The sequence below is a fragment of the Trachinotus anak genome, unplaced genomic scaffold, assembly GCF_046630095.1.
Source record: "Trachinotus anak isolate AG129_WGS33_773 ecotype Australia unplaced genomic scaffold, CSIRO_AGI_Tana_v1 ptg000020l, whole genome shotgun sequence".
Taxonomy (NCBI): domain Eukaryota; kingdom Metazoa; phylum Chordata; class Actinopteri; order Carangiformes; family Carangidae; genus Trachinotus; species Trachinotus anak.
This window is the reverse complement of record NW_027273871.1, coordinates 7,761,646-7,772,848: the sequence shown is the minus strand read 5'-3', so window position 1 is coordinate 7,772,848 and position 11,203 is coordinate 7,761,646. Positions and strand designations below refer to the sequence as shown.

The window sequence follows — 11,203 nt, the reverse complement described above, 5'->3', positions numbered from 1 at the left end:
AATAAAGGCCTACAAAAAAAAATAAAATAAAATCCTAAATTAAGAGCCGTTCAGGAGTCGAGAGAGACAGCTCTTCTTTGGGAGCTGAACCAGACGTCCCATCACTAGTGGCCACATCTGGTCTGAACGGGGCCTGTAACTCACCTGTCCCATTAGATTCATCACCTGGATCTGGAACCAGCTGTGATCTTAGTCCCTGCCCTATATAAATACTAATTAACAGCATATCAACATATGGAAAATAAACAGGTCTGAGGGATCAGTGTGTCGATGCCGTAAAGCGGCTCCAGCTGCTGTGAAGCGTCGTGGAGGTGCAGTGAAGCAGAATAACTAAGATCCGCGCTGTTTCCTGAGAACAATGAGGACTGATGGAGAAGCGGCTGTGGGTCAGAGGCTTGGCGGGAAGTGAGCTCTCAGAGCGGGTGTGTGGCCCTGAAAAGGGCCTTTGTGTCTCTGCAGTAAGCGGCAGGTTTACTTGGAGCTGGTGTACTTGGTGACGGCCTTGGTGCCCTCGGACACGGCGTGCTTGGCCAGCTCCCCGGGCAGCAGCAGGCGCACGGCGGTCTGGATCTCCCTGGAGGTGATGGTGGAGCGCTTGTTGTACTGAGCCAGGCGGGAGGACTCCCCGGCGATCCGCTCGAAGATGTCGCTGACGAAGGAGTTCATGATCAGCATGGCCTTGGAGGAGATACCGGTGTCGGGGTGGACCTGCTTCAGCACCTTGTACACGTAGATGGCGTAGCTCTCCCTGCGGGTCTTCCTCTTCTTCTTGCCGGTCTTGGTGGCTTTAGACACGGCCTTCTTAGAGCCCTTCTTCGGCGCTTTCACGGGGTCAGGCATGTTTCCTTCCTGTTTCTCTTCTGGTGGATAATCATCCGCTCAGCGACGGCGCGGCTTTATATCCGCCTCATGCTAATGTCAGTGTGCTGTTGCTCGCACAGGATTGGTTGACTTTCAGTCAGAACTGAGCATGCGCCAAACCCAGTAACTGCCCCACAGCCGACTTTTTTTTTTTTAAACAATCTTTATTACACATCAAACAGGCATAAATTACATTCAAGATAATTATAAAACAGGAAAACAGCTCAGTGAGCAGCAGCAAAAAAAGAGCATTATAATTCAGATAAAATGATAATATAATGAAATACATTTAAATAAATAAATAAATATTTTTTTAAAAGTTAAAGGGACAAAATCAGTGGTCAGTCAGGTATTAAGGTTCAGAGATAACAATATAGATGTTGGGCTTTTTATAATAAGATAGAACTTCACATATTTCTGATATAATTTTATCTCATTTAGAAGTGCATCAAATATCAGTGTAGTTTTTAAGTAACAACATATACAGTATATATATAATATATATAAAATATTTTGCTAAAAGTATTAAATTTTATTCCCAAACTCAGTATTTATGTTTTCCAATTGGACTAGTTGGTATATTAGTGTTGTAACTGTGTTATTATTGGATGTTTTCCAATAATGGAGAGCCTCCCACAATGTCCTGGTTTTATTACAGTTAAAACAGAGTCTGAACGTTTGACTCCTGAAGAGAAACTTGATCCTGTATCGATATTGATCATGTACCAATAGATCACAACAGGTTACTGCTGATCTGAAGGGATTTCCACCATCCTCACAGAGCCTCAATGAAACCGAACACGTCCCAGCTCCTTTTTGCGTCACATGAACTATATCGATATGTTCATATGTAATTTAAAATATCAGACAGTGACACAGATGCAGCACAGATTAGCTGGTGATCGCGTTTCTTAATGTGAACAAAAATCTGCAGCTGCTACAGAAGAAGGATGAATCCTGGATCACTGTTCACACTGAGGAGGAGAAATGATCATTAAAGCAAATTCTGAGAAAAGAATAAGAGAATAAAAACATTAAAATCCTTATTTTCACTTTCCCTGTGTTTCCTTTCCTAGCTGCCTCCTTCTTTCCTCTCCTTCCTCCTTGTTTCCTCAGCAGTCACACACTGCAGTACTGAAGTATTTCTACTCGGTGGTACTACTGACGCCGTGTACTGTCTGCAGTGCTGAGTGCAGGTGAGTGTGTTGTCCAGCAGGTGTTGCTGTTGCACTGATCCAGAGTCAGTGTCGCTTCCTGTCAGACCATCTGATCACAGCTAAGGTTTCGTTTCCTTCGGCTGATGAGGCTGAAAACTTTTCACAGCTGTAGATTGTTCGGGTGGATTTATTCACTGTGGATGTTTCTGTCGGAGGAAACCTGAACGTTTCACCTGCTTCACTTCACATCTGAACCGGCTGAGACCAGAACCAGATCCCTGTGAGTCTCAGCCAGCTCCTGATCCCAGTCTCAGAGTCTCCGAGCTGAGATCAGCTGTGGAGTCCACTGGGGTCGGGGTCCACTCAGATCTGGATCAGTTCAACACAATCACACGCGTGAATCTGGTGTGAAAACCACAGAAACAGTGAACATGTGTGATTTGAAGTGAAGGATGTTAGAGACACTGAGCTCATGAGTCCAGATTCCCTCAGTACAACCAGTTTCCTCCGGTCCGACCGCTCACCACCCAAACTTTATTTCCTTCTCCACTTGTTTCTTCGTGTTGGTGGTGATCTTTATTTCTCTGTGCTCTGATTATTGCTGCACTCTGAACACTAATAAAGTGTCTACACCAGAAACTCCTCATTTCATTCCACAAAGACTCAACATCAGAAACACTGACGGTCTGTCCTGAGGAGGTAGAGGTTCTGTCAGTTTGCTGTGTAAAGAACATTGTTATGGACTGAAACATCAGCGTGACGTCTTTGTTAAACTCTCAAATATTAACATGAACCTCAAACCTGCTGTTATTGGTCAGGATACAGTTGAGACTCGGCACTGCTGCAACCCTCTGTCTCTATGGCTCTGGATGTGAACTCTGACTCCACCCAGCTAATGTGAACCAGAGCTGTTCCCTCTTCAGGTAGAAGCAGAGGATGGCCGTAGTTGCTGTGTCTCCGTGGACTTATCTCCAAAACATGAGCCTGGATTTTGGACTCATTTTGGACAAGCTCAACCCGTGGTTCAGCATCAACGGAGTCAAAGTTCTTTTTTTACTGATGAAAGTTATTAAGTTACTGATGATGAAAAAATTTCACTTTGTTAAATTAGTTTTGACTTTGCTGAGGTGCATTATGGTTTGTGAAGAAGCTGGCAGCAGACAGCCTCGTGTCCTCCTGTCTGCTGGAGCCACGTGGCTTCGGAGGCAGCTTCGCCGTCCTGAACGTGTGGGCACAGAGACGAGGCTCAGCCAGATAACCATCGAGTGTGTGAAGGATTCCTACACAGAGGGATGTAAGGCTCAGGAGGTAGAGCGGGTCGACCACCAATCAGAAGTGTCCTTAGACAAGGCAACGAGCCCAAAACAGCCGATGAGCGCTGTTATATCAGTGTGGGAGCAACCGGGAGAAGCTCCACCTGTAGATGTAAGTGCTGTGTGACTGTGTGTGTGAATGGGTGAATGTCCATTTACTGTTTAATGTTGTGTAAATTAATACATTTTCATAATGACATTTTGATTTGGCAAATAATCAATAAAGGTTCAGAAACAGATGTAATGAGTTGTGTGTTTCTGTGGTGTGATATTGTCTCTGTCTACTCAGACCTGTCTGGACACACACACACACACACACACACACACACACACTCATACAGCACAGACAGTGAATCCGAGTCAGCGTTGAGGTTCAGGTTCCTGCTTTAAACGTGTTGAAACAGATCTCAGATCTGGACGGTGACGCTGAGAGATCAGTCTGGAGAAGGAATCACGATCCTGTGGTGGTCGGTCTCTTTTTTTAACCTGTTATTCTCCTTCACAATAAAAGAAGCTCAGTGCCTGAATGATTCCGGCAGCTTCCCTTTGTCTTCAATCATCTTTTAATCTTTTTAATATTTCAGCCTTCACATCACAAATGTAAAACCCAACGCAGACATATCACTGGGCAGACAGATATTCAGCACCTGGGGTCATACACACAGTTTCACACAATCAAATAAAAACTGCAAGTGGTCCAGAAAAAATATATTTTATATTTATTTTATATGAGGTAGATAGTGTTTGAATATAGACTTCATTTTGAAATCTATGAAAAGGGGATTTAGTTTTTAACATCTTCCATTTGTGGTAATAAAATCTGTCCAGTAATATAATGAGGAAAAATAACTTTCTATTTCTCTATTATAATTTGTGCAACAACGGATTCTCCAAGCAAAGTATGAAATCATCATAGTCCAAACCCTCCATGACTCACCTTTCAATCTCACAGCTGCAGGAGAAGCGTTGTTTCTCACCTGCTGTCTGATTGGATGAACAGGTGAGATAAGAAATGGGTGGAGTCAGTGTGGGACTTTTTACTGGAAGTCCCCCAATATTCGAACTGGTGTTTCACTTCCGCTGAAATGTAAGTGTTGAGACATCTTTCAGCGGAAACATCAGCTGTGTTACTGTGCAGCGCAGTTTTGTGCAATTACTCACACACTTGTTGCACAGTCTGACTCATTGTGTCTAAACTAAACGAAAGAGACACTGAACACCTGACTTCTGTCAAAATGAAACTTTGGAGTCACAACCTGACAATCCTTTGTCTGAATGACGCACACGTATGATACACGCGCAGCTACAAAATAAGTTTTAAAACACGCAATCACTGATGAAAGCGTCTCGGACGGGGCTCCGACACTTTTACAGTGTGGGATGAACAGGTGAGATAAGAAATGGGTGGAGTCAGTGTGGGACTTTTTACTGGAAGTCCCCCAATACGGAGGCTCCGACACTTTTACAGGAACAACAACCTGAGGATGAGATGTGAAGTTTGGCGACTCACCTATTTTTTCACACTTGATGCATCGTACAGCAAAAACAGAGAGACCTGCTGATGTCATAGTGACATCATACCAGCAATATGACACAAAACTGACTCTGTGCCCAGGCTGAATCTGGCAAAACGGCACAGACATGAAAAAATATAAAGATGTTTTTTAACCATTTCAGCAGCTGCATGTGGAGACAGAGGCGTTTAGAGTGGAGTCGCCCCTGATGTCAGTAGAGAGAACGAAGCTTTAAGGCTCTTCAGCATCAGCTTCACTGTTCAGACCACGTCCAGGTTTCATAATCAGTCTACGGTCCAACAAACTGGTGCTTCAGTTTTTAAAACTGTTTAAGCTTGATTTTGCTCATTTTCTCAAAACTGTAAAACTGCTTTGGAGTTAAGTTTGTAAGCCCTTAGGGGCCCCTGACAGCTTGGGGCCTGCCTTCCCTGAGCCTCTGGGTGTGACTTCCTGTACGAAGGTTTTCTTAAGAAGAACGTGATGGTTAGACCACAGGAAGAGCCCGGCCTGTTGCTGTCACATGAGGTCAAGTAGTGCAGCTCACTGTGTGGAGGCGTGTGGTCACAAGGCAAAGAACAGGAAACCGGTTGAAACCAGCGAGAGAGAGAGAAAGAGAGAGGTTTAATTCTTTTAGGTTAACAGAGTTGAGTCAGAAACTGTCAACTAATGACGTAAGAAATCACCAACAAACAAAACAATTAAAAATAAAATAAACAATATTCTATAGATATGTACACAAAGGCATACAAACGCACAAATATATATACTCACACACACACACACACATATATACAACACATTTTGTTGCTTTGCGGTCTGAAATGAAGACAGACACAATTTTAGTTTTTTTCAGTTGTATTTACTCAGTGCAACTTATAACATCCAAGTGAGAGATATAACAGCAACAGTTCAAAAAATAAAAAATGAAATAAAACAACAGAGTCACGGAGATGGGTAAAGGATCAACCCCCCCTCTAAAAATTACTCGTGAACTCAATCAGGTGTAACTAATCACCGTCTCAATAGAAAACCAAGCTATTTGACTTCCACCTGTGACCACCTGTGATCCTTTTGATTAACTCAGCATAAAAACAGCTATTCAGTCCTTGGTAGTGCAACTGAAGCAAACAATCAACTATGGGTGGCTGGGTCGGATTATCCAATGGGCGTTATGGACACGGGCCCAGGGGCCCACATAAACTCGGGGCCCAAGCCAGCAGTTTGAGGAAGAATCTTTTTTTTTTCTCTTTAATTTTCAGATAATGACACCGTGTATAACCAATAAAATGCACGCTGATGTTTTTTTTACCTAAACAGAATGATATAAGTGCAAGTGTGGAAACCATGGTAACAACCCGCCCCGCCCCTACGCCGCTGTCTTTAAATGACCCAGCGCTGAACCGACTGGACCGTGAGAGCAGTAGTGGACTAATTCAGAAGGAACGAAAGTAGTAAAAGTGTCTGTTTTAAACGCAAGAGAAAAAGAGAAAAAGAAGAGAGGGAGGCGTCTTTATTAAGGAGTGAGCATCTGTTCACACAGCAGGGGAACCAGGATGAAGACACTGAGGATGTCTGAAGACGACGATGAAGATGACGCCCAAGCTAATGCGGGACCGGAGGAGGCTACCGTTAGCAGCGCAGCACAGCCTGAGGCTAGCTGTCGCAGGATAAGTCTCCTCAAACACGGCTGCAGGTGCTCTGGAAACACAGCCTGCAATCGATTTTCCCCAATGTGTTTGTAGCCCTACGTATTTTTTTGACACTGCCGGTTACAAACTGTGAAGGAGAAAGATCATGAATTAAAAATTAACTCAGAACAACGCAAACACAACAGCGCCTCAGTGAGCTGTCACTGATGGCCAATGAATTTCAGCTTGTCAGGAACTTGGACTTTGATGACCAGGAAGCCAGGAAGAAGTCTTTCTTTCAACTGGAGAGAGGAGAGGAGGAGGTCATCAGACAGACAGACAGACAGACAGACAGACAGGGAGAGAGACAACAACAGGTGTGTGTGTGCATGAGTGAGACCTTTTTATCATGAGAAAAGGAGAAGAAGAGAGTAAAAAGGAGGACAGACAGACTCATAGAGGCAGCACCTGGAGACCCGAGGAGGAGAAAAGTACCAAAAGAGCTTCTGGAGACAGGAGAGGACTCACAGGTGTGTGTGTGTGTGTGTATGTGTGTGTATGTGTGTGTGTGTGTGTGTGTGTGTGTGTGAGAATTATGGAAGAATCTGAATCTTAGAACTGGATTGGTGGAGGTGAGGCAGTATGTGCATATGCCGATGAGTCGGTTAATGTTTTGATATTGGTGCTGCTGTCCCAGGAAAGCACTGTTGCAACCATGTGGTGTAAATCCTGTATGATGGAGGAGATCTACAGGTGTTGATGTTGGCCTTCAGGTTGTGATCACAGGCTGTAGCCTGTCAGTGTAAATCCTGTAAAAGCTACAGGTGTTTCCATCAAATAGCCTATAATTCAAAACCTTGATTGGGAGGGGGGCCCTCAAAAACTTTGTGCCCAGGGGCCTCTGCATTCTTAATCCGGGCCTGATGGGTGGCAAGGCACTGTCAAAAGATCTCTGAGATAAAGTTGTGGACAGGCACAAGCCAATACAGCTCACCATCCAAACAACACCATTCCTGTTCAAAGCATGGAGGTGGTAGCATCCTGTTGTGGGGGTGTTTCTCTGCAGCAGGGACTTGAGCACTTGCCAGGATAGAAGAAAAAATAGATGGGGCAAAATTCTTGAGGAAAACCTGCTACCCTCTTCCAGAAAGTTGTCAATGACAATGACCCGAAGCACACAGCAAAACTGACCACACAGTGGTCGAAGGAGAAAAATGCCAATTTAACTGAGCTTGAACAGTTCTGCAAAGAAGAATGGGCAAATATTGCACAGTCGCAAAGTTGGTAGAGATGTATCCCAACAGACTAAAGGCTGTAATTAACACAAAAGGTGGTTCCACATATTCCACATATAATACTGACACAAGGGGGTGATCCTTTATCCATCTCAGTGATTCGGTGATTTTTTTTTAACTGTTGCTGTTATATCTCTCACTTGGATGTTATAAGTTGCACTGAGTAAATACAGCTGAAAAAAACAAAAATGGGCTCCACTAGACCTCTGAAGATCTGCTGTGGTATCAAGCTGTCAGCAGCAAATCCTTCTCTTGGATTGAGATCTGGAGAATTTGGGAGCCAAGTCAACACCCAAACTCGTTGTTGTGTTCCTCAAACCATTCTTGAACCATTTCTGCAGAGTGGCAGGGGCATTATCCTGCTGAAAGAGGCCACTGCCATCAGGGAATACCGTTTCCATGAAGGGGTGGACTTGGTCAGCAACAGTGTTTAGGTAGGTGGTACGTGTCAAAGTAACATCCACATGAATGGCAGGACCCAAGGTTTCCCAGCTGAACATTGCTCAAAGCAACACACTGCCTCCGCTGGCTTAACTTCTTCTCATAGTGCATCCTGGTGCCACGTCTTCCCCAGGTAATCGACACACACACACCTGGCCATCCACATGATTTAAAAGAAAACGTGATTCATAAGACCAGGCCACCGTCTTCCATTGCTCCGTGGTCCAGTTCTGATGCTCACATGCCCATTGTAGGTGCTTTTGGTGGTGGACACGGGTCAGCATGGGCGCCCTGACCGGTCTGCAGCTACACAGCCCCATACACAACAAACTGTGATGTACTGTGTTCTGAGACATATCTGTTGGATCCAGCATTAACTTTTTCAGCAATTTGAGCTACAGTAGCTCTTCTATTGGATTGGACAACACAGGCCAGCCTTCACTCCCCAGGTGGATCATTGAGCATTTTCCACCTGTGACCCTGTCGCCAGTTCACCAGTTTTCCTTCCTTGGACCACTTTTGTAGTGACCACTGCAGACCAGGAACATCCCACAAGAGCTGTAGTTTTGGAGAAGCTCTTGCCCTCATCAAAATCGCTCAAATCCTTATACTTTCCATTTTTTCAGCTTCCAACATATCAACTTCCAGGACAAAATGTTCAGTTACTGTCTAATGTATCCCACCCACTGCCAGGTGCCCCTGTAATGAGATAATCAACATTATTCATAATGTTATGGCTGATTGGGGTATATACAGTTAACATTTGACTGTTTCTTTCTCTCTGTATTTACAGCGGAAAGAGAGAGAGAGAGAAGCTGAAGTCAAACATCAGTGGAAACCCCCTTCATGAACAATGGGGGACTTCCAATAAAAAGTCCCGCACTGACTCCACCCATTTCTCATCTCATCCGATCTGTTCATCCAATAAGAGAACAGGAGGGAAACAACACTTCTCTTGTAGCGGAAAGACTGAGGGTGAGTCATCAAGGTTCCTGAATGTTCTTCAGAACATCAGTGTATGTTCTGAAAGACACAGTCCTGAACTGTGGAGAGTGACGACCACGTCTTGCGTTATTGTCACCAATGACATGGACGAGGAACAGGAAAGGAACCGTGCACCTCTAACCATCATGACAGTGAACGTTGTTTCACTGGTTCAGAATGTGTAAGAGAGTCAAACCTGCAGTAACATGTCACAGTCCCCAGCAACAGTTAGAGAAAAAATGTCCTCACTCAACTTTTTACTGTTTATTTGTGGTTTTAAAATAATTCAGAAAAGTGTAATGGTTTTAAATTGATTATATAAATATTAATTATTCAGTCATATGCTTACCTTATCACAACAGAATCAAGACAGAACATCTTTACACAAATATTTATTGAACAATAGTTTGGGGGTGGGGTGCAGTGTGGGGATCATACATGCACACAAGAGGTGGCGGGATGGAGGGATATCCAACGGGATATTCCTCCTTTGTATACACGAACACGATCATCAGGTACCGTAATAAACACATCAGTGATTATTTAACTAGATGACAGGTGATGCTGCATTCTTGCTCCTCATTGGTGTCATTTGCAGCATTCACAAATTCAGGACGGTGAAGCCCCGCCCCCAACGCTGCAAACGTCAGGTTGTACAACGGTCGTGAAGGGGACACGTTCAGTTCTTGATCCTCACTCGCGTCATTTGTGACTTTAATGAGTTCAGGATGGTGAAGCTGCCTCCAACACCGCGAACGTCAGGTTACATGATGGTCGTGCAGTTGAGGTTTGGTTCTTGATTGGCGTCATTTGCAGCATTCACACGGTCAGGATGGTGAAGCTGTCTCCAACGCATCAAACTTCAGGTTGTACGACGGTCGTGCAGGTGACGCGTTCAGTTCTTGATTCTCACCCGCGTCATTTGTGACTTCAACGAGTTCAGGATGGTGAAGCTGTCTCCAACGCATCAAACGTCAGGTTGTACGACGGTCGTGCAGGTGACGCGTTCAGTTCTTGATTCTCACCCGCGTCATTTGTGACTTCAACGAGTTCAGGATGGTGAAGCTGTCTCCAACGCATCAAACGTCAGGTTGTACGACGGTCGTGCAGGTGACGCGTTCAGTTCTTGATCCTCACCCGCGTCATTTGTGACTTCAACGAGTTCAGGATGGTGAAGCTGTCTCCAACGCATCAAACGTCAGGTTGTACGACGGTCGTGCAGGTGACGCGTTCAGTTCTTGATTCTCACCCGCGTCATTTGTGACTTCAACGAGTTCAGGATGGTGAAGCTGTCTCCAACGCATCAAACGTCAGGTTGTACGACGGTCGTGCAAGTGACGCGTTCAGTTCTTGATTCTCACCCGCGTCATTTGTGACTTCAACGAGTTCAGGATGGTGAAGCTGTCTCCAACGCATCAAACGTCAGGTTGTACGACGGTCGTGCAGGTGACGCGTTCAGTTCTTGATTCTCACCCGCGTCATTTGTGACTTCAACGAGTTCAGGATGGTGAAGCTGTCTCCAACGCATCAAACGTCAGGTTGTACGACGGTCGTGCAGGTGACGCGTTCAGTTCTTGATTCTCACCCGCGTCATTTGTGACTTCAACGAGTTCAGGATGGTGAAGCTGTCTCCAACGCATCAAACGTCAGGTTGTACGACGGTCGTGCAAGTGACGCTTGGTTCTTGTTCCTTACCAGCATCATTCACAGCTTTCACACGTTCAGGATGATGAAGCTGCCTCCAATGCTGTGAACCTCAGGTTACACGAGGTTACATTGATGTTACACGAGGTTACAGGTGATTGGTTCTTGTTCCTCATCAGTGTCATCTGCAGCATTGACAAGTTCAGCATGATGAAGCCGCCCCAACACTGCGAACGTCAGGTTGTATGACAGTCATGCAGCTGACATTGTGTCAGGATGGTGAAGCTGCCTCTAACGTCGCAAACATCAGGTTACATGATGGTTGTGCAGTTGATGCTTGGTTCTTGATTGGCTTCATTTTCAGCA

General features: G+C 44.9%; 1 protein-coding gene across 1 annotated transcript; it reads right to left on the bottom strand.

The window, feature by feature from the left end:
• Nucleotides 1-425: 425 nt before the first annotated feature.
• Nucleotides 426-882, bottom strand: LOC139637685 (histone H2B 3-like). Its single transcript, XM_071506559.1, has one exon. It carries the CDS (start codon nt 838-840, stop codon nt 472-474), a length of 369 nt encoding a protein of 122 aa, XP_071362660.1. The 5' UTR covers nt 841-882; the 3' UTR covers nt 426-471.
• Nucleotides 883-11,203: the final 10,321 nt, after the last annotated feature.

Bases quoted from the DNA above. Each gene is read 5' to 3' on its own strand.
- LOC139637685 (XM_071506559.1), bottom strand. From the start codon at position 840: ATGCCTGACCCCGTGAAAGCGCCGAAGAAGGGCTCTAAGAAGGCCGTG.